This window comes from Lytechinus pictus, chromosome 18 (genome assembly GCF_037042905.1).
Source record: "Lytechinus pictus isolate F3 Inbred chromosome 18, Lp3.0, whole genome shotgun sequence".
NCBI lineage: Eukaryota > Metazoa > Echinodermata > Echinoidea > Temnopleuroida > Toxopneustidae > Lytechinus > Lytechinus pictus.
In genome coordinates this window covers 12,759,835-12,783,991 of record NC_087262.1, presented here as the reverse complement: position 1 = coordinate 12,783,991, position 24,157 = coordinate 12,759,835, and the positions used below count along the sequence as shown (strand labels likewise).

The following is a 24,157-nucleotide window of genomic DNA, read 5'->3' as shown; positions in this document are numbered from 1 at the left end:
CTGGACAGAAAACCGTCCACAAAATTTGAGAAAACAGATACTGCATGGGCCTACCTTATTTGATATTATTGTTTTTGCTGTAATTTTCCTGTATGAGATTTACCAATTCTCCAGTTTAAGCAGCTTGAAACATACATTTCTACAGCTGAGCCATTGTGATCACTACTGGAAGTAGTCATCAATGAACAGGTGAATTAATGAATAGACATGCTGTGTGTATCATAGCAACGACCATGCACTCTAACACCATCTGATGAAAAACTCTTGATTCAGGTTCATTATCGATGTTTGCATGCTCCCTGTGCCATGGCAGAATGTAAATATAGCTATTGACTGCATCAATGAAGTGATGGAGCAGCTGGAAGCCAAAAGAAATCAGATTTGATAATTGGCTCGCATAGTGATGCACTAGCTGGTGTGACCAAGAATTGGTGGATTATGAAGATTACTACAAAGTCAATTTTTTCTTCCTCTGGGATTCATGTGGTGAAAATTATACTTTCTCCGAGTCTTACACATTCTCAATGCAACAAACTAAACATGAGAGATACAATAACTTTTCATGTAACAGTCCCCTCATTCGAAAGTGGATTGCAGCTGAAGGTACTTACTTTCTGTTGTGTTACAAACAACATTTGGGCAACAATGTCCATCGATGTATGTTGCCCGGCAACCAGCCCCGATCACTGGACACATGGGTAGCGATGCACAGACAGAAACATTATCCTGGCACACACATGATGTACAGGTGTCCTGAGACCAGCTCTCCCCAGCATAGTATAATACACCACTAACATTACAGGTTTTCTGCAGACCTGCATTGATAAACAAATTATTATAATGTATATTAGTTTTTCTTTGAGACTGTATCATCATCATCACATGGCCATCATCATAATTATCACCACCATCATCATCACCAACATCATCATCAGCAGCATCATCATCATCACTATCACCATCATTATTACCATTATTATCATCACCAACATCATCATCAGCGGCAGCATCATCATCACCACCATCATCACAATTTTCACCATCATCATCATCATCACCATTATGACCACCATCATCATCACCAACATCATCATCATCAGCAGCAGCAGCATCATCATCTACATCAGCATCATCATTATCACCATCGTCATCACCAACATCATCAGCAGCAACAGCATCAGCATCATTACCAGCATTATAACTACTAGCGCCATAATCATCATTACCATCATCACAACTACGACCAAGGTCGTCACCATCATCATGACCACTGCAACCACCACCATCATCATCATCATCATCATGACCTCCATCACAACTAGCACCACCACCACCATTACCATGTCATCACTATTTTTTTCCAATTGTTAATGCTGTCTGCTATATCAAAATATGAATATTATTACAACACATTCTGCTATTACTACTTCTATTTTCAACACCCTCACTACTTCTACTATAACTATGACTATTGCTATCAAGCAAGCTCAAACTGAACTCAACAGGTAAATGCCCCAGAGTCCCTTCTTCCCTTTCCTTCTTCTACAGCATGTCATGACCTTTGATTTCATATTAATTTCATAAGTATTATTACCCACAGATCAACTCATTCTCATTTCATTTTCTCAAACAGATATATTGTGTATCCTCTTCTTACAAATGCTGTGCTTTGTCCAACTTTCAATACTGGAATCAATTAACACACTGTGTAACAAGTTTAACCCCACTGTGTAACACATACACACTGCATAAAGTACAAACCCACTCAACTTTGTTGCACACTGTGTAATAAGTGCAATCCCACTCACCTTGTAACACACTATGTTACAAATGCAATCCCACAATTTTGTTACACAATGTTTCATTATACGCAATTCCACTAACCTTTGTTACACACTGTGTCACAAGTGCAGTATACTGCCATTTGTTACACACTGTGTCACAAGTGCAATCCTACTAATTACACTGTGACAAGTGCTGTCCCACTAACCTTTGTTACACACTGTGTCACAAGTGCAGTATCTGCCCTTTGTTATAGACTGTGTCACAAGTGCAATCCTACTAATTACACACTTCGACAAGTGCTGTCCCACTAACCTTGGTTACACACTGTGTCATTATATGCAATCCCACTAACCTTTGTTACACACTGTGTCACAAGTGCAGTATCTGCCCTTTGTCATAGCCTGTGTCACAAGTGCAATCCTACTAATTACACACTGCGACAAGTGCTGTCCCACTAACCTTGGTTACACACTGTGTCTGCACACTCTAAAGCATTGTCCTGTTGGTCTTTGGAGAAGCACAGAGACTGGTTGAAAGAGCAATTTTCCGCAGGCAAGTTGCACTTCAGAGTGTTGACATCACATTGACAAGATTCACAGGTAGCCGGACAGAATGCATCACTAGTCTCACATCCTAAATCATATTCTAGTAGGGAAAATACAGGGAGAACAAAAAGCGATTCAACAGCAACAGAAAAAAACATACTTTTCATTTCTAAGGTGAAGTATAAGAACACTAAATTTGGCCGACCTGTTATTCTATACTACGTAAAAAGAATTGGCAATACATATTGGCAAACACACATCCTTGATGTTCTGTCACTCTTTTTTAAATAATGTCACTTTTTACTGTGAATTGCATGAATCGAAACTCTAAGAGATTTGTCAGCTTGTTGTACTAAGAAAGTATTGGTCCAAGGCTAAGCAGCTCCGAAACTGTGGAACCAACTTCCCCTTAGAATTAGAATGGCCCAATCTGTACCTGCTTTCAAAACATTACTGAAGACAAATCTGTGTAGGAAAGCATTTAAGTAGATCATCATTTTTAGTAAGTAATATAAGCATTAGGAGTAACCAAAGCGCAGTAGAGTATATATAGTGGCTGTGCTATATAAATGCATCATATTATTATTGTTATCATTATTATTCATTTCATTTTGAAACAAAAAGCATTAATACGAAAAATATTTTTCATAATTATTTGCAAGACGAGAGAAAATTTGTTCAGGAATCAAAATCTATTCTAGACAAAATTCACATTTTGTGGGCTTATAATATTCTTTTTTTTTTATTTGTTCTAATATTAGAAGGACAGATGGTAATAAAGACAAAAACACTCTCACCAGACTTATTGATACTTTCTACTGGCGAATCTGCCAAAGGCACACAATCACTTTAAATTTGGCTTGGTAAAATTGGACTGAGAAGCATGTGAAAAGCACGCTTGCATATCCTGGTCTAAAAAATGCTTTGACTTATGGAAGGTCGACTTGGGCAGAATCTACTTTATTTTGTTTTAAATTTCTCATAGAAAATATGCTTCTCAATAAGCCACACAATACCTCCAATCACAGGGCACGTTATATCCGGACAGCATTGACCTTTGACATCTATCAGGCGGCATGACGGGTGAGGCAGACGAGGGCACCTGTGGCTTCTATCAAGGCATCGCACTTTGTTGCCATGGCAGTGACATACCGTGCAGGGATCCTCATGCCAGCGGTCACCAGTGTGGTGCATTATTCCACTTGTATCAAAACAATGATTACCTTTACATAAAAGATACAATGAACAAAGTGAGTTCCCTTATTCATCTCTATTAGTTATATTCTGCTTTGTACTTTCTTGTTAATCTCTTTGAGTTGAAATGAAAAAAAGAATAAAATTCAATCAATCAATCAAGCAATCAATAACCAGCAAATCAGAAATCATATTAACCCTTTCCACGCGTACTTCGCACCAATACACACTCGGTGCCATGCGAACCTCGCATTTCACACTCAACAAACAATGCATTGTTTCCCTCCCTAAAAATAATTCAGTACAGATGGGTTCATGGTCCAGCGCACAAAGAGTTAAGTAAAAGATCAGAAATAAGTCCCAAAGAAGAGTCATGTTGAACGAGTTGTCACATTTTTTTCCTTTAATTCAGATTGAAAAGATTGAAAATTTGAACTCGCACAATATGACTCTACTTGGAGTATTATGTAAGTCATTTTACTTCATGAGATGTTGTAATAGTGGATTTTAGAAATCACATTTTCTTTGAAAGCATCAATAAAAGAATTATATTAGCAGTGGAGTTCAGCAGGGGACATTCAGTGATGCAAGCTGACCAATAACAGTAAAGCTCTCAAATGTGTTCAATCAAATCCAAATTATAAGCTCCAAAAGATTTCTTAGCAAAACTGTGATTGATTATCCTGTAAAAATGAAAGTCTATACCAAGCCCACAGTTAAATATCAGACTTGCCACTTTTTGAGACAAAGTGGTAGGAAATATGTTAGCTATTAATATGGCTATTCATGTAATTCATATACATTACTATACATAGACATACCAAAATTGGGACAATGAGTTTGCATGGGTAAATTATGCTATCTCTCTCCTCTTCCTCAATTCATAAGGACTGTACCTTCTAAATAGAGACAATTAAAAAGTCAAAGATATCGTCTACATCAATCAATGATCATCAATATTCTGAGAAAACCTACCCAATTCTGATCCCTCTTCAGAACACACCAAGCGAGGGCAGCATGACCCAGGCTGAGGAACACTCTGACACTTTGTCACATTGGCAGAGGCTAGAGCAGTACAGGACGGCACGGTGCATGTCACTTCTCCATCAAAACATGTACACTGTGTACAAGCATCTCTTGACCAGACTTCTTGGTGAAAGTGGTTCCCTTCACTCGAAGAACTGCAGTCATCGAATCCAGCTAGAGAAAATAGAGGGTTATAAATAATAATATGGAAGTTCTTAATGTGGCAATATCCATCATGAGGAAATGCTTAAGGCACAGTCAAGATAAAAAGGAAATGGAATATATTAAGTAGTGGAAAGAGTTACATTTACATTAAGGCGTGTCTGAATAAATAACCAGAGGCAATGCCAGGCTAAGGAGGAGGCAATAGAACCCAAATGTGACTTTTTTTTTTAATAATAGCGACACTATAAAGTTACATGACACAGACCTATCTTTATAGTTTTCTTTTTGGTGTATTCCTTTTTTCCTCCTCTTTTTTGTACATTTTTTTCACTACATGGAAAATCATGAGAGGCAGTCACCTACCCTACACCCCCACCCCTGTAGCTCTGCCCCTGATTAATAATGACCTTCAACATAATATATTAATAGAAAATTATACAGGGGACAATGAAAGGAGAACTCCAGTGGTTGAATTGTTATGGCTGCTTTTATTGCATTTCCACTGCTTTTAATATAAAATCCTGAAGCAACCCGCCGCTTGATGGGCTCTCTACACATGAATCTGCTATTGAAAGTACCAATACTGAAATTAGAAGGAACCATGACAAATTAATGTGCATTTATCATAACTGTTTTAGCAATCAACTCCCAAATTATTTTGATAATCCATTGATGTAATCAAAGTTAAATATTTGTAATACAATTAAAGCGTACAGATCAGCATTATATCTACATCAATATAGTATTTTTCATACATCTTTTGCATGCAAAAATAGTATTAGTTTTATGTACATTCATAAACAAAGTATTTTGGACAAAAGGACATAAAATGGAAACATTTGCTTTTTTTAAGAGTACTTACTGTCATTTCCTGAACATCTGACATCAGGACAGCATTTCCCCTCATCCACGACAACATCACAGCCTACAGGTGGGGATACACAGCTTAGTTTTAGGCATTTAATAACACCTGCCCAGCAACGGCATAAAGAGCATCGATCAGGTGACCACTCATCACCATGGTGGTAGCGTTTTCTATTGTCATAGCAGAATTCAGCTGGTTGATAAGGCACTGTGTATGTGTACAGTTATAGAAGATCAATAATGATGTGGAGAGGAACAAGTTCAATAATTCTAGGAATTGTCATATTAATAAAATCAATAGTAATGAAAAATATATTATTAATAATCATAATAATGATTAAAACAATAATGATATTAATAAATTATTACAATAATAATGATAAAAGTAATAAAAATAATTGAATGTGAGAATTGAAAATGAAATAAAAAGGGGGAAATATAGGCCTATATATCATGAAAACAATATAACATTTATCATATTAATTTGTTAATAAAACAAAACACTTGGAGGCAGGAAAAAGAAAGAAAATAGAAAACAAAATGAAAATATTGATATAATTAAAAACTAAATATCCATTAACATTCATTTGATAATAGATAAAAATATTTTTAGGCAGGATTACTGATCGATATCAAAACAACTCTCCTAGACACAATACTCACAAGTTATTAGGGATCGTGGGTTTACACACTTTTGTTGATGTGTGGTTGAATCCTGACAGCATTTCATCTCATCAGGACAATCCATATCAACAGAACAGTCAATGGAATCATCATCTTGTTCCGACACAGTGGGACACTCTCCAGGTTTAGCTGCATGATAATTTTTACATTTTACTCTTATATAGTTAAGTGTAGAACAGATACATGCATGGGCAGCAATCAGTGGGGGTGGCAGGGTCAAGCCTCCCCCCCCCCCAAGATTTATAATTAATCCAGTATTCTTTGAGTGAGGGTCATCTCATCACCCCCCTGTAGTGACACAAAATTGCCATATATGGATACATGCATCCAGAAATGAGGGACATTGATACCAGCTAACTAACCGATTGGTCAATAAATTTTCACAATGTTGTGGTGTGAAATGTTAACTCCTAGCCTAAGCTTGTGGTATGACATGGGGAAATTTGTTATTGAGAAAGCAAGGTTGCCATGCAGTCAAGTTTAGCTTATAGTGGCAACCCGTGCAACCATTTCTAATCGATATGTCATAGAAAATACAATTTTTTTCATTTTTTTCCATTATTTTGTTTCCTACTTTGATTATTGTATTTTTGTTGTTAATCTGTTACAAAAAAGTTGGAGAGATCAATTAATCAAATGGAATGAAAAGTTATCTATATGATCACTAAATATTCTAATATCAGGTAGGAATTTCATCTACGGTATCCATCAAGGAGTAGTTGTCAGTTTGTCCATTCATAATGGGTTTACAGGGGTGGAAATGTGAAAGACAATCAATGCAATGGCAACATCTTTGCAGTTATCTAAGGTAGATCTGAACCCATTCCCTTTCTCAGCTCTCTACTTTCCATTATTTTCTATAGTGAATCCTATTGGCTACACTTAAAACTGTTTGACTGATGGCAATCTAACTTGTAATTTAAATGCTCATTTTGGTAAGGTCAGGTATTCAACTTCTTTGACCAGTACAGGAGTTCCTTAAAAAACTCTTTCTTCACAAATAGTATGGCTGCATTACATTACATCACTTGGTCTATTACTTGTTTGTTAAAAAGGGAATTTTTTAACCTCATAATTCATAAAGATCGAACAATCCCAACATCCCAACCCTTGCTGATAGACGCTTTCAATTACTTACAATGTTTGTCAGGTCTTTTGTACAATCAAGGCATGCACGCATGCTTCCACAGCGTAGAGATGCCTTGCCAAATTTGAGAAATTCTGATCCTCTTTGCCGTATACCTTGCCGTACTTCTAGGTACCAAAATTCATTCCTACCTCAAGCAGTAAAGATAATTAATGATTTGAAGCTTGTTTGATTTCACTTCTAACTTGTATCTTGTGTTGATGAACAGTACTTTTATTTTCTCTCTCCTCTTTTCTGTCCTCTTTTTTCTATTCTTTTCTGTTCTGTCTTCTGTTATTTTTTCTTTTCTCTCTCCTCTCTTGGATTTCTCTGTCCCCTCCTCCTTGCTTCTCCTCCTTTCTCTTTCTTCTCTCCCCTCCTCTTCCACTCTCTCCCTTTTCCTCCCTCTCTTTCCTTTTCCCTTTTTTTTTCTTTCTCTTTTTCCTCTCTTCCCTTCTTTTCTCTCTCCTCTCTTGGAATTCTCTGCTCCTCTTTGCTTCTTCCCCTTTTGTCTTTCCTCTCTCTCCTTTCTCCCCTCCTCTCCTTCATCTTTCTTTTTCCCTCTCTTTCTCCCCTTCCTCTTCTTCCTTTTCTTTCTGACTTTTCTCTCCTACCTTTCCTCAGGATTTTTTTTTTTTTTTTTTTTTTTTTTTTTTGTACTGTTTCAGGTTTTGAATCTTAGGTGGTTTGCAATTTATCTACTCATGTGCAATATCAAAACTGCTTCGACTTCCTTCGGGAGTCTACATGTATTTCCTCAGCTCTACTTTTCCCTTTTTTGTGCTCGTTTCGATGCAACTACTCTTTATTTACTTGTTACCATTGTTAAATGTCTTGTATTGCATAATTAGTTTTTTTTTCTGAAGGTTGCCTCCTATTCTCTTTCAAATACCACCTCTTGCTTTCCCTTCTCTTTGTCTTATCCCAATTTCTTTCCCTTCTCTTTGTCTTATCCCAATTTCTTTCCCTTCTCCCACCTCTTTTCTCTTCTCTCTCTTTCTTCTTAATCTATCTTTCCTCTTTTTTCTTCCTTGGTGACACTTTGTAGTACTTATGGCCTTTTGTATTTATTTATGATACATTTCTTTTTCATTTGTATGAATTTGTATTGTATTTGATATTTATTTATAATGTTTACATTATATTTTGTTATGATTCTATTTGTATGTAAACACTCACTTATTTCAGTCTTTGACTGCTTGTGATTGTATTTTGATAGTTTTTATTGCAATAAAATCCAATATATATTTAAGAGCTCCATCCATAATGGATATGTCTCATCTAACTTACACCATATTAAAGAAATATATTCCTTTCTTTTCTATTAATAATGGAGTTCTTGTATGGAAAAGTCTACAAGACTCTTTATCAAAAAAATACTCAGGCTAATATACTTTGTCATCATTACTTTGTATCTCATGTGGAAAAAATCAATAAAGTTCATCCAACATACATGTATACAGTCCTAAGCTAGCTTACTAATGGATTATACATAATTTAAAGACAATTGTATAGGTATGCATTCATAATACATGTCGGAGTACTAATTCCTCATTTTCAAATTTAATCTTTCAATCTATTTCATTTTTTGCAATGGAGTGACTTGTGTGGAAGATGTCCACAAGAACCCTTTCCACACATCATAATATGGCTATATATTTCATTTAAGTTGCCATGTAACTATTTTCTAAAACATTCTGCAATTCAAATTTTGTCCAGTTATATTCAGTGTCATGTACAAAACATATAACCAAAGTAATTTTATATAGTAATATCTAAATAATAGGCAGGTCCAACCATCGCTCAATAAACACATGCTTTAGAGTGCTAACAGATTTCCTTTAGATACTTTCTTATAAACACTTGGATTTTCCATGTTTTCAGCTTTTACTTGTAGTTTGGCAATAACAAAACCATGTTGTCGCTCAATCTCAAAATTTGTTTAAGTTTTTAGAATCCCAGTCATAATAATAATATGTCCATCCTTTAGTCATCCTTTTATCCCATTGATTTAATAATAGCTTTTATGAAGAGGGCTTGCCTTGCTGCATTAAACATGTATTACAGTATGTCATCTCTTAATCTCATGTGAAAATTCAATCTTTTTGGTAAAAATATACAAATCCAACTAGCTTTCTGAAGAGGCATACATGTACGTACTTCAATCTCTACATAAATTTTAAAAAATCATGGATATTTCTATGGTACACTAATATAGATCAAAATGAAAATGATAAATAAATGAACACCAAGGTATTGCCTTTGCCATTGGGAGCCGTTTCACAAAGCTGTTCGTAAGCTAAGAGCAACTTTAAGAACGACTGGTGATCCTTTCTTGTGGTAAATGTTATGTTCATTGGTGATTACTTGGCACATAATAAAGGTTCACCAGTCATTCTTAAAGTCGCTCTTAACTTATTAACAGCTTTATGAAACGGCCCCCAGCATAACAAGAATTGTAATATAGATGTCTTAAGCAATGGATGCGTTCCCTTATTCATCATCTAACTTTCATATTACAAGACATAATATGGAAGATATTACACAACTTATTTTATAAGTACCATATTTCCATGGTTGAATGCAGATGTTCTGGCAGCCATCACTGCAGCACTTCTGATCACTGTAGCAATCCTCATCGTGTATGCATCTATCATCTCCTGACATACCGCCACATTGACTTTCCTCATAAGATGCCCTTGGGCACTGACCATATTTTACTGTACAGAAAAAATATCCAGTCATGAAGATTTTATTTTTTCAATTAAGTCAAGTTCACTACACATTTGTTGAATAACAATACTCGAGATTATACAATCAAGAGCAAGCGTGCACAAACATATATATGAACATCAATATTATTAGGAAAATCTAATGGTGTATAGGGACAAGTCCAGGGTACTAATAAATAAATCATGCTTCCATAACAATATTTGAAAGTCACTGATACTGTGGCATTTGATTGGCTGATTCCATAACAAATTTGTCATATAGATTAAAATTCTTACTCAATGCTTAAGTCAAATGACCAACTTAAAAAAATATTTCCCTTTCATTCTTTGTTAAACTCATAAGTTTATAAAACAGAAGCCAGAATAGGAGAACGGACATTAATGAAAATCAAAATTCCTTTACCTTCATATTTTTAACTATTATTTCATACTAATAATGATAAGAATGATATGTTCATGATCATGAAAATGAAATGAAAACACAATCTTTTTACCTAATCCAAGTGTCATTCCAATTTATTACTATATATATTTAAGTTAAACAGAAAATAATTGACATTTACTTTGAAGGATTATTTAAAGCCCTTCAGTTTTGATAGATGATCCCAGATTGTTTTTATACCTGTTCATTACTACAATATATAAATTTTCTTGTCAAAAACTGATATTGTATAGTTGGTATGGAATAAACTTTTGTTGTAATAGATAGAGTTTATTTTTGTTGGGATTTTGACCAAAATTAAAATAACCGCATAATTTGCTTTAGGGTATGAAATCACTTCCTAAGAATGAAGCAGGGTGAAAACTTTAAGAAATAATCTTTCTTTGCAGTTTCTGATATTCCGTAACATAAGAGTTTAACAAGCCTCTTTTTAAAGGAAAATAAAAAGATTACCAAGAGGAGGTGTTTCATATCCTAAAAGTTGAAATTCTAATTAAATAATCACTACTACTCACCAAAAATAATCGGCTCAACGCATTCCAAGCCGCAACCATTGCTACAACATTTCAAGTTGCTGCCACATCCCTGGTCAGTGCTGCATTCAAAGATCGTTGAGCAGTTCATCCCAGTAACAGAAGGACAGTGCCCTGCCTTGATCAGTAAGTTAACCATAGTTGCCTTTTCCTTGTTTCAAACAGAATGAAAAGTATGATATTCATTTTCTGATGTCAAGTCTCAAATGGCGTGAAAAGAATTATATTTATTTTCTGAGAACAATAAAGACTCAAACATACTTACGAGGATTGAATCACATCAATAACTGAATTTTTCCTTAATGACAGGAGCCCAGAAGGTAGAACTAATATGTGATTGAGTTATTGCCTTTACAGTCAATGAAGATGCAGTCCACATATAAACATGAATGTGAAAGAGGACGGTCCCAGGATTTTCAAAAAAGGGGTTGAGGGAATTTTTTTCAAGTTACAAAAAATCTGACAACCAAAAAAAGGGGTCTCCAAGCCCAACATTTTTCAATAACAATATTTTTCATAGCTCTCAAAAGAGGGGCACATCTGACCCACCACTGTATGTGAAATTGAAGTGTCTCTCTGTGCCCTTATGACATAAATCCTAGCTTAACCCTTAAAGGACTGGGCTATTTAAGATGTATTGAGGACTGGGGGGCTTAATGGCCTCCTTCTGATCTTGGCCGCCGATCTGAAAAGTTGGTCTCAAAAGTTGCGCGAGACTTTAAAGAAAAAGTCATAGAATCATGTGTTTTTCAAATATCGTGCGACACGTTGAGGGAGGCCATCATGCCCACCCCAGTCCTTTTAGGATTAACAGATTAAAGATAAAGTTAATATTGCTTACTAAAAATCAGAGTCTACTTCACAAGCAAATACAAACAATAATAATCACTTACATTAACTTGGTCTGAAATACGCCGGCATGCTTTGCCGCAACCAGACTCACAGCATTTTTCAGACCGAGCACACTGGTTATCAACCTGACAAAGATCGGTCCTGTGATGACTAAGACATTCAGACACCCAAGGTATTGGGCACTGTCCCTCATGTGCTGCAAGTATACAATCAAATCAAAAATGAATATAAAGATGAAGAGAATATGAGAGCTTGAAGAAAAAATCTAAATGATACTGATATTTGTGGCATATCAGTTTGTTAAGATCACTCATAAAGGACTAAAATCAATACCAATTTGCAGAGGCACTATATAATTCCTAAGAGCAATATCTCTTATAGGAAGTAACTTGTTAAGGTACCTGGGTTCAATGAAAGTATCAAAATCAATATTAAGGATAAGCGCCATCAGAATCACTCCACACAAGTCACAACTAATACCCCTTTCATATACCCAATAAAACATATCCTCCAATTAGCCGCCTAAGAGTAATGCAGATAATTCAATAAAAATTGCGTTCACAAACTCCGAAAATTATCCGCATTATTTTTACGAACGCCCGTCCTGAAAAAGGCGGATAATCGTCATGACAACTGGACACGCCCCTTCCGATGCGGTTGTGTTGGAAAAGGGTGACCTTGTGACCGCACCATGGCAATTATCCGCCCAATTTGGAAATACGTTCATAAACTCAAAATCTTGTCCCGATGCCGCTATTATGCGGATAATAGCAGCATCAGAATAATGCGGATAACTCTTGTCCTCCTCTGATTTTACGACCAAATTATGCTGCTATTAGCCGCATAATTGGGTTTTATTGGGTTTATGAAAGGAGTATAAATGCTCCACTAAATAAGTATTAATGATAATAATAATTATAACAACACATTCTGTGACTGAATAGTGCAATTAATAAAATTATATAGTCATTGTCATTTTCATATTTTTATGTATTTTGACATTTACAATGCTCCTTTTGACATAGGTTTTCAGAACATCTTCTTTGCACTACATATTGTACATATCTTGCTTTCATTGCATGTAGGGTATTCCAATTCATTTTTATATACAAAGTTATGTCGGGCTTTAATGGGGAAATTAACCCCTCATGTCCTACCTCTGGCCCTTCTGCGATAAATGATAGGTAAAAAACATTTTAACCTAACCAATAGTAAAATGAAACTCACTTTTGGGTATGGGATCTGTACACACTAAGCCAGCTCCATTCCAACAGCATTTGTCATCACCAAAGCAATCTGCATCCTGTCTGCATACAAAGATCCCCCTGCCTACTTGGATGGATGATGAACTTGGGCAGACACCAGCTTTTTCAACCTTATGTGAACCTGTAGATAACAAGCAATTTCAACACAAGTTATCACATTCTCATTAACAAAATATTATGAACATAGGTTAGATAGAAGATTAAATTCACAGAATCTCAGGGTATGATAGTCTGAATGTTTATCATGCTAATGGTTTGTTTCATGTAGATATTCTTAAATAATGCATGACTTTAAGCACAACTTTACACTCAACTTGTGACCTGTAATTTTGCTAAATGAGCCCTTAGTAGCTAACTAATTATCACCACAAATATGTTCTGGTTGTGTTCATGCCTAATTCATGAAATGCTTTACAAAACACTTCCCAGATTTCTCAAAGCACGATACATATTTATTTAGACTCTTATCCTAAAAAGAAAACACGGGTATGTTTAATTTGCCCTATCAGGTGTTAAATATATTTTACAAAGAGGCAGATTCAGAATTTACAAAGTTGTGGGAAAATGGTGGCCCAGAAATTGTTCAATTTTCTTTGGCAACTTTTTGAAAGTGAAAAGGGTTCTTGTTGGAAAGAAATGTTGTCATTATTTGAAACAAAACGTATAAAAAAAGTTACAACATTATCACACAACTTTTTTTTTCCCCTTGGATTCATTTCTTTAATAGTTTCATTGAAAAATCTTCCATTAAGGGGGTGTAGGTTTCCAGCTGGCACCACCAATGACCGGACCCCACTTCATATCAGACCTTTTAAGGATCTGACCACCTCTCTGGATGTTATCAAAGGTTTGAACCCCCCCCCCCCCCACAAAAAAAAAGAAACAAGTGGAACGAATCTGGCAGTCTCGCCTGCATTACGCGATTTGATATACCAGCGTGCTGACTTCGAAAACAGCTATTGAATAATTATTCATAAAAGAAAACACTCATATGATGATAAAATACTATTTCCATTTACCCAACATGACCTTTGGCCATGATCATGTGACCTCAGACATGTGCAAAACAACTTGATTACCCTTATGACTATGTTTCTTGAACTACATGTGTAGATCCATAAACTTTCCAAGTTATGATGTATGTTTATGAATACGTATTTATGTATTATGTATTATGTATTACGTACTATGTCCGCTTATGAATGTTATTTTGGGCCATCCAAACAAGCCTGATGAGCCTTCATTTGGTCCACCACTATTTTAAAATATACTTGTATATTGCTTTGTACATATTTTAATTTTGTGGAAATAAATGAAATGAAATGATGCAAATTCAACAAATACCCCCAACACGGCCAACGTTAATTGACCCTAAATGACCTTTGATTTTGGTCATGTGACCTGAAACAAGCACAAGATATTCAGGGATACATGGTTACTCTTATGTCCCGAGTTTCCATGAACTAGATCTATAAACTTTTAAAGCTATGATGACCTTTCCACAAACACCCCCCAACATTATCACAGTTCGTTGACCCTAAATAACCTTTGACCTTGGTCATGTGACCTGAAAATCGCACAGGATATTCAGGGATACATAATTGCACTTATGTCTAAGTTTCATCAACTAGATCCACAAAATTTCAAAGTTATGATGACGATTCCACAAATACCACCAACATGGTCAACGTTCGTTGAGCCTAAGTGACCTTTGACCTTGGTCATGTGACTTGAAAGTTATGCAGCATCTTCAATGATACACTATCACCCTTATGTCCAAGTTTCATGAACTAGGTCCATATACTGTCAAAGTTATAACATAAAAAAATTTAACCTTGATTAAGATTTCGATATAGATTCCCCCAACATGGTCTAAGTTCATTGACCCTAAATGACCTCTGAACTGGGTCATGTGACATGAAACTCAGGCAGGATGTTCAGTAATACTTGATTACCCTTATGTCCAAGTTTCATGAACTATGTCCATATATTTTCTAAGTTATGATGACATTTCAAAAACTTAACCTTAGGTTAAGATTTTGATGTTGATTCCCCCAACATGGTCTAAGTTCATTGACCCTAAATGACCTTTGACCTTGGTCATGTGACATGAAACTCATGCAGGATGTGTAGTAATACTTGATTACCCTTATGTCCAAGTTTCATGAACTATGTCCATATACTTTCTAAGTTATGACATTTCAAATACTTAACCTTGGTTAAGATTTCAATGTTGACGACGACACCGTCGCCGCCGTCGGAAAAGCGGCGCCTCTAGACTCGCTCTGCTTTGCAGGTGAGACAAAAAGGTGTGGCTTACATAAACTGTACAATGATAATGTTCTATGATGAACCAAACCATTGTACTAAACCACGCTGTGACAAACAAACATGATACATGTCATTCAGTTACAGGAAGTCGGACAAGGTCAATACACTGACCTTGCAAACAAGAGACATCTTGATCTCCGATATTAAAAACAGGAAGGCACTTCCCGCACCGCTCCTCCACTCTGCAGGTGGCTTGCGGGTAGGGTTCACAGGTAGCTGACTCGCAGGGATCACCTCCACATCTCCATCTTAATGCTGCAATAAAACAAAAGTCAAGATGAAAATATGACAGTGAAACTTGAGTAGTCGCAGTCAAGTTGCATGATTTTGAGTTAAAGATCCTTACTCTCAAGGTTAAGTGTTACCATATTTTTGTAAATTAGATATATTCTAGAAAGTTTGGTTGCTGTCTCAGAGGGATCACCTCCACATCTGCATCCAATTCTGCAATGAAATAACAATCAGGAGGTGAGATAGAAATAGGAAAGCCAAAATAAAGTAGTTGTGGTCACAGTGAATATTTTAGAATATTTTAGAGAAAGATCTTTACAATGAAGGTTAATTGCTTCCATTTTTTTTTTGTAAATTAGATACCAATTAGACATAGTGAACTTGTAACTTAAGGGTATATAGGGATCACAGGGGTTGTTGACTTGAAAGGAATCTCCTCCACATCTTGATCTTAGTTCTGTAATGAAATATGGGTCAAGGGTTGAGATGGAAATATGAAAACCCAACACCAGCTCCAAGATTGAGTCATTGAGCAGAGGGTATATAAAGCAAGATTTCACTGACTTGTCCTCCGATTCCATCTTGGTTCTGATTTAATCAAGAAAAAGGCACACAATACCATAAATAAGTTTGAATTTAATGATTCTATAACTTACTCTTTGATAATCACTTGGTATAATATGTATTTTTATGGCATTATCTGATCCTGTCAAATGAAGCCCCACATGTATACAATCATGTTAGCAGTCTGACATGTAATGAAAGTTCAAGAAATTGATCTTTCATAGTCAAGAAAGAAATGAACATTTTCATAGTAGTGTCCACCCTAATCAAAATAGTTTTTTTTTAATAGTTAGGGATTCCATGAATGTAAAGGTGTGAAATGCAAAATTTCTGCAACTTTTCAGAATGTTTTGTTTGCTTTATGGGATCCAGTCAGATATAGTAATAATATAAGCCTCTGAGACTGATTATTTAGGCTTTTAATTTCCTTTAGAACCTTAGCAAATATACAATAATGATAGCAATCTCTCACAATATATTTTTGTTTGTAAGAATGTTTGTAAAGTATTGATGTGATAATGTGTAAATCCAATACAAAAGAAAGGACTTACCACAATCACTGCTGCTTACTGCAGACACATGATGCTCCGATCCTTGGAACCTCTTTCCACACCGATCAACACACCAGCAAACAGATCCTAAGCATTGCGTAGAGTTGAAGAAGCCGTCTGTCACGCACCTTGGTCTAAAAGACCCTGGAAGGACCGGGCCTCCCACTGGTGAGAGCTCAGCAATTTCTTTGTGACAAGGGGGATTTTCTGCAGCTGGAAAGATAAATAATCAAAGAGAAGAGTTGTGACTTCTCTGACATCTACAGGCCCATACCATTCATCTAAGTGTTTTTTTTCTTTTGAGTACAATTTAAATGAGATTTTACTTGAACCATGGTTGGTCCAAGATTTCCTTGTAGGCGAGCTGTAGGTGTTATATAATTCCATTGCTTGTATCCGATGTTTTTATTTCTTGTTTTGGAAGATGACACGTGGGTTGTACCACTAGCGTACCTAAGGGGGGGCAGGGGGGCATACTGCCCCCCTGACAAGTCACAACTCATGCAGGGGACGTACCCCTGCCCCCCCTGACGAGTCACAACTGATCCAGGGGACGTCCCCCCCCCCCTTTTGAGAAGCAAAATTAATAATTTGTAATGTAAATATGCAAAGAAAATCTACGTGAGCCCCCTCTTTTGAACTTGAAGATCTTTTTTTTTTTCTTTTTTTTTCTTTTTTTTTTTTGGTACGAAATGTCCTTTAATTGCAGTTGAAGACCTTTTTTTTTTTTTTTTGCTTGTCGAATTTTTTCGCAGACGAAATATCCTCCAAAATATTTGCCCCCCTTTTGGAAAATCCTGGGTATGCCGCTGGGTTGTACCTTCCATATCACATGGATCTTCATACCATGGCTTTCCTAAAGTATAAGTATTATATCTGTCATAATAATAATATTTACAGGTGATTGGTCTAAACCCCGTCATGTGACCAAGTATAGTTCCAACCTATGTTACAAAATTGGCAAAAATGCCTTGAATCCCATCTGAAGCCACAACCACAGGAAGAGTACTCCGAGCCGTGACATCAGACATAAATACATGTAGTTCAAAATCTATTTAAGGCTATGGGCGGGGCTTAAACCAAACGCATGTGCACGTAGGTACAATGCGTGTATGTAATAAAGGCCGAGGGATCAATCATTATCACCAAAGCTAATTAATGAATTCTCTCTCGAAGAAAGTTATTCAATTAGATCTACATTCCCATCTGATGTATACAAATCCGATGATGGATATAAACCAAATATGACTTTTGATTGGAGGTTTGGTGAAACTATGATCCGGCCCCTCCAAATGCGACCATTTTCCTTTGGGGCTGAGCCCTTCAGGCAAATAGTTGCATTCTGGTGATATTTCAGGAACCGTAATAATAAAAATAATAGCTGTTTTATATATAGCACTTTCCCATAATGGCCCAAACCTCTTTACAGCATATTATTACCCCGGTCAACGGATCCTTGCATGCTCACATACAATGTATGCACCTTCTCCACTCCCTGGGGAGCATTCCAACAATAGTTCCAAGACTCAATTGCTAGGCATACTACATAGGCTTTCACATTCTACCGGGTAATCATTAAGCACCTGAGTCGAGAGTGGCTAAGTGTGGATGAATGCCTTGCCAAAGGACGCGGTGGGATTAGAACACATGACCCTCTGTTTTCAAGGTGAGAGTCAGTACCACTACACCACGGCTCTTCTACATGTGCCGTAGTACCAACCACCTCCTCTGGTGGCCGTACATATTTGTTCACTGACTACAGATAAGGCAAACCTGAACTCTAGCAAACATTTGATATAGATCATAATGGCCGTCTTCTCTAGAAGTTATGTTTCTACGGAATCTGTGGTAAGACCTTTGCATGAAGTGAGGCATTCTAAAGGATTTTGTCCTATGGGCAACAGTTAGGTTAAAAATATTTTCAAGGATCCCTGTTGTCTGCATACTACCAAGACATCCCGTCCTCAGCCCTCACCTTTCCATCATTCTCATACATATCATAAACAACAGAGTACATTTTGCTACCTCAAAACCAAGGCTATTAACAGATGAATATATTAAGTATAAAACAATTGTGTGTTCAGAAGTAAAAGTTTCCTTCTAGACTGATCTGGCAACCTACTAGAAACTTCAAAATAACTGGGATGAGAAATTTAACCCATTAATCTGTAAATCAAATAATGGTATCCAGTAACATTATCCTAGTAACACAGCTTACCAGATAAAAGGCAGTCCCCTTAAGTGGTCAAAGATGGTAAGCGTATAGAACTTATATTCTAGAATAACCATCAAGTTCAAGTTTTCGTAAAGCTGTTGTTGAACATCTGTTGGAAAAATGAATTTTGTTATCATCTATACGGTATTTTTGTTATCATCTAGATATCTTTCATATGTTAATACTCTTAACTTTTGTTAGATTGTTATGTAGTCCTTGTTTATATATATTACAGAGTACATTTAGTAGACTCACGATTGTTCATTCTTAACTTACAAGTTAAGAAACATGTATCTACACTAGGAGGGGCCAGACTTGACTAGCATTCATGCTATTTTCTGGTTCCTATTATCCTTGCTTTTCTATGTATTCATAACTGATTGTCTGTAAATTTGTATTATCATTGCATTGGATAATAAATAAATTCATTCATTCATTCAGAAATGGGCAGGCACTCTACCAATCTTGAACCTAAAGCTACAAAGATGGTTAACCTCTTTTTCAAAGGAATTCCTCCAGAGAAAAGAAAGAATCAAGTGGATGGTTGCGTCACAAGTGAGCACCAACATTGAATTAGCTGATGCAGACATTGGTGTCAAAAGATGACCACACACCACAGCTAAAGAAGGAAATCAAAGAACAGCTTATTGATCTTTTTAAGGGCCATCTCTGCTTTTATGGAAACGACTGTGCAGAATATAAGAACTGAGAACAGAAGAATAAATTACTGACAGACTTTGCCAAATGCCATGGTCAAGGATACATTGGAGTCGTCAGAACAGATAGATTGGATCCCAAAGGAACCCTAAGGCACCTGTCCAAATTTGCCAACCCTTGTGATGTTGCCATCTGTACAGTGACAGTAGCAGCAACAACCACAGAGCTTTCTACCATTAAAAAAAGACAAGCAGGCATTTATCTGGATTTGATGATTCTGATTCCTAAGGCAGAGTCAGCACATACATGTACATGCTTGTAAATGTTGGTTCACATTTTGTGCAAATGACAATTTTCTTTGAATTGAACTTTGTCTAATTCAAACAATATCATCTATATGCTATGTCTGTAGTTTGATCCAATTTAAAAACATTATGGACAACAAACGCAGATCTGTCCTGCCTCCACCTTCAAGCACCCTTATCAACCAGCCCAAACAGAATGTTTGTGTAAATTCTTCACTCCTGGTAAATACTTTCATTAGTATGTATGATTGTAATTTAATTCCATTGTAATCATATTTTCTGATTCATACTGTTGTTTCCTCAATATATCTTGATACCTAATTTTTAATAAAATGTACAGTAGCGGAGGTGGGGATATGGATCCAAGAACACCTAGCAACATTAATTATCTTCCATGGTAACAAATAATGTCATATCATCGGCAACGGTATGCATTCCATCTGAGGATGGGGTTACGAGTTTCAACCTAACCAATCCCCCCCCCCCATGATGATGATGGAAAAGCAAGGATAGAATGTACAGATCATTGACCATTAAGAGGATGTAAACTAATGAGCTTTATCTCTACAGGGTGTCTGATATGCAATAATAGATAAGAGATTTGAAGTTTGTTTAAAACAGCAAAACAATGTTTGGTAGCATTAGGTGGTATTGAGAGTTGAGAAAAAGGTCACATTAGTGTATCATACGCTACATTCACAAATCCCGAAAAGTCTTGCCTTATTGAATTCAACAAAAGAACTTAAATATATTTCTTGGATGTTTTATAAAATCATTAAGCCAATTCATGAAAAAAATTAAAACATCAAGAAATTATATCACATCATGACAAGAAAAAAAGAGGGTAATTCTCTTTTCTCTCTTCCTTCATATAGGCCTACAGACATTGCTGTATTTCAATCAAACATTTTGGAAATTAGAAGATCTTTTTTGTATAGCAATGTCAAGTGTTTAGCAGACCCATAGGCCCTATAGATGCTTAAATAAAAATTCTTGCAGTTTTGGTATGTCAGGCAAACCTCTCTTGTAGCGTGGCTTATGAAAAATACAGAGTGAAATGTATTCCTATGGCAATTGGACATTGGCCCACTTACCGCAGCTAAAGACACCATCAGAGTAGGTACTAGGTTGTGGATAGCCACATTGAGAGGCACACCAACACATTCCATTTTCCCTATCACACTGCTTTGGTAGGTATAAGCCATCTTCAGTACATCCAGTCCCATCTTGCTGGCAGATGCCTGGAGAATCTCCAATATAGGAAAGTAAAACAAATGTCAAACCATATAATGTATTACAACTCCTATCACACTCTGGCCTGATTATAGGTATACCTGGGGCTGCCTTAATGCATTTTACAATTCCTATTGAAGATTTCACTAACATAGTTTGGAATAGTAATAATGTATCCATGCATTTTCCATTTCTCCTTCACCAATTCACAAATGTAAAAATTTAACTAGCTGTTGAGGTTCCATTTGGGAAAAGATTTCAATAAAGTCATCTGGAACATATCCTATCACATAAAACCAGTTACAGTACTTAGCATTCACATAATACAAGTGACTTACACTCTTTAAATCTAATGAAAATTCATTCCACCCCATCCCCCACAGATCCATTTTTTTTAGCTCCTTCCCAGGCTCCATTTCAACTAGATAATTCACTCGAGATGCTGCTGCTGCTGATGATGATGATGATGATGATGATGATGATGATGGTGATGATGATGTTGATGATGATGATGATGATGATGATGATGATGATCATGATGATCATCATCATCATCATCATCATCATCATCATCATGATCATGATCATGATCATGATCATGATTGATGATAGCAATTGGGATGATGATGATGATGATGAAGATGATGATGAAGGTATGTCTTATCATAATGATGATGATGGTGGTGAGATGATGCTGATAGTGGTGGTGGCAGTGGTGATGAGTGTGCATGATGATAAGGATAATTGTGATGATGAAATTGAAGATGAAATTGAAGATGATAGTAATAATTACTCATGGTGATGATGGTCACTACCGTTCTCATCGTTATCATGGTGATGGTGACAATGGCAATATGGTGGTGATGACGATGATGATAATGCAGATGACAAAGATGATGATGGGTGTAATATTAAATGATGATGACCAAAATCATAATGGTTTAGGGGGTTGGCGGTGGTTATAATGATGATGATGATGATGAAGATTGTAATGTTAGAAGTAAAACAGTTTGATCTCTCTACCATTGTTTCCACTGTGAATTGTGCAAACATAACCTGCCCCAGATTCACAGCATAATTTGTCATCTGAACAGTCAGAATCATACGTACAGGTGGCAGCAGAATTAGCATCAACCTATAAATAAAATGACAGGAAAGGGATTTAGTTTCAGGCCTAATAAATATCATTATGCTATGTAGGCCTATAGAGTCTACCTACGACATTCTTCCACTTCCTGTGTGCCCCTCCATCAGTTACAACTACACGATTGCAAAAATATGCAAATCAATTAGATACATCATATACATGCGTATCTAATACACAATAATTACTTTGTCATTTCTATAAACTTTACTCCAGAACATTTAATTTTTTATTAACCACTGGCAGGCGCGTAGCCAGGGGGGGGGCGGTGGGGGCGGTCGCCCCCCCCAAAACGTCCCCAAAAAGAAAAAAAAGAAGGGAAAAAAAGAGAGGAAAAAAGGAAAAGGGAAGGGAGGAAAGGGAAGAAAGGTAGCTTTGTCGTTTTTTTTTTTCTTTTTATTCTTTTTTTTTTTTCTCAAAAGAGAAACTCCGTCACTCTTGCTCTAAATTTATATATGAATTTTGCTTCCGCGCTGCGCGCGGTTAAATGACAATATTGAAGTTCTCCATTGTTTCCTCCACCCTTTCTCTAACCCTGCTTTCCACCTCAGCTATATGTGTTTATTGCCAGTTAAAGTTCAAATATATACATTATGGCATGGAATTAGAGTAAGGTTAGGCCGAAGTATATGAAGTTATCTTTTTTTTTTTTGATCGCGCAACTTCTGGTCGGGTCGGCTCCAGGCGGGTAAAATCTTTATATCAATTTCTGCCGTCACCTCCATAAAGTCAACTTCTCCCGCTTTTCAGCTCTTTACTAAACAACCATAATTTGCGGCAAACAGGTTCCTAATTTAAAAAGAGGAATGTATAAAATTTGTGTCGTATTGAATAAAAAAGTACAATTTTTTTTTCAAATTCTATTAATCTTCATGTTATTTCCCTGCACATTCATCTCCTGTCCTGTTTTGCGCCCTCAGTTTGAAATTTTGAATGACACTCAGGGGCCGCGGAACGGTTTTCAAAGTGGGGGGCTGACCATGCAAAAAATCACAATCTTATGGTCATTTGTACGTTTTTGTACACGGTTTTGGAAAAAAAGTGGGGGGGGGGGCTGAAGCCCCCCAGCCCCCCCCCCCCCCCCCCCCCGCTTCTGCGGCTCCTGACACTTAGGTTTCTTTATAATTCAAAATGAAGCGCTTCAGGATAAGTCAAAGAAATTAGGCATCCTTTTTTATATAATTTCAATAAATCACTGAAGTTTCAACTTTTTGCGCACTATTTTCCTTGTAATGAAGTTCAATAATCTTAGGAAATCAATTGAATTAGAGCCGATGGGGTATTAAAGATATCTGCATTTGATGAAACGTCCGCCCTTTGAAATTTCAGAGTTTTATTGCTCTGCGCGGGGAGGAATATCTTCCTCCCGGCATATACACTTCTTCTCCTCTGTTTTGCGAGTTAAAGATATATGCACTGTCGCTAAATTGTTTGTATTCAAATCTGATCTTTCCAAGGGAAGTATTCAATATATCTTTGAGAATACCCTTTTCTCGGGACCCTTTTCATGGCAAAAAAATTGATAAAACGCTTTAGCTTCCGCGCTTCACGCGGGGTTATTATGATTTTAATTTCCTCCATTGTATTCCTTTTTGTGCGTTCACAATCACTTTTGAAAACAAGGTTCAAAATCACAATATAGTCAACTGAATTGGAGCTGATATAGGTACTAGAGTCAGAGAGACGGCTCCTTTTTCATTTTAATTTATGAAA

General features: G+C 36.4%; 1 protein-coding gene across 1 annotated transcript in view; it reads right to left on the bottom strand.

The window, feature by feature from the left end:
* Positions 1-21,293, bottom strand: part of LOC129281497 (kielin/chordin-like protein) — a 28,756-nt gene extending 7,463 nt beyond the window's left edge. Inside the window, exons 1-13 of the mRNA XM_064113449.1 lie at positions 21,162-21,293; positions 17,019-17,103; positions 15,656-15,799; positions 13,176-13,334; positions 11,990-12,144; positions 11,079-11,247; positions 9,954-10,109; positions 6,243-6,392; positions 5,578-5,787; positions 4,500-4,724; positions 3,347-3,553; positions 2,245-2,430; positions 612-815 (exon numbers count right to left, since the gene is read on the bottom strand). Coding sequence (XP_063969519.1) covers positions 612-815; positions 2,245-2,430; positions 3,347-3,553; positions 4,500-4,724; positions 5,578-5,787; positions 6,243-6,392; positions 9,954-10,109; positions 11,079-11,247; positions 11,990-12,144; positions 13,176-13,334; positions 15,656-15,799; positions 17,019-17,103; positions 21,162-21,293 — 2,182 coding nt within the window. The remainder of the gene's footprint in view (positions 1-611; positions 816-2,244; positions 2,431-3,346; positions 3,554-4,499; positions 4,725-5,577; positions 5,788-6,242; positions 6,393-9,953; positions 10,110-11,078; positions 11,248-11,989; positions 12,145-13,175; positions 13,335-15,655; positions 15,800-17,018; positions 17,104-21,161) is intronic.
* Positions 21,294-24,157: the final 2,864 nt, after the last annotated feature.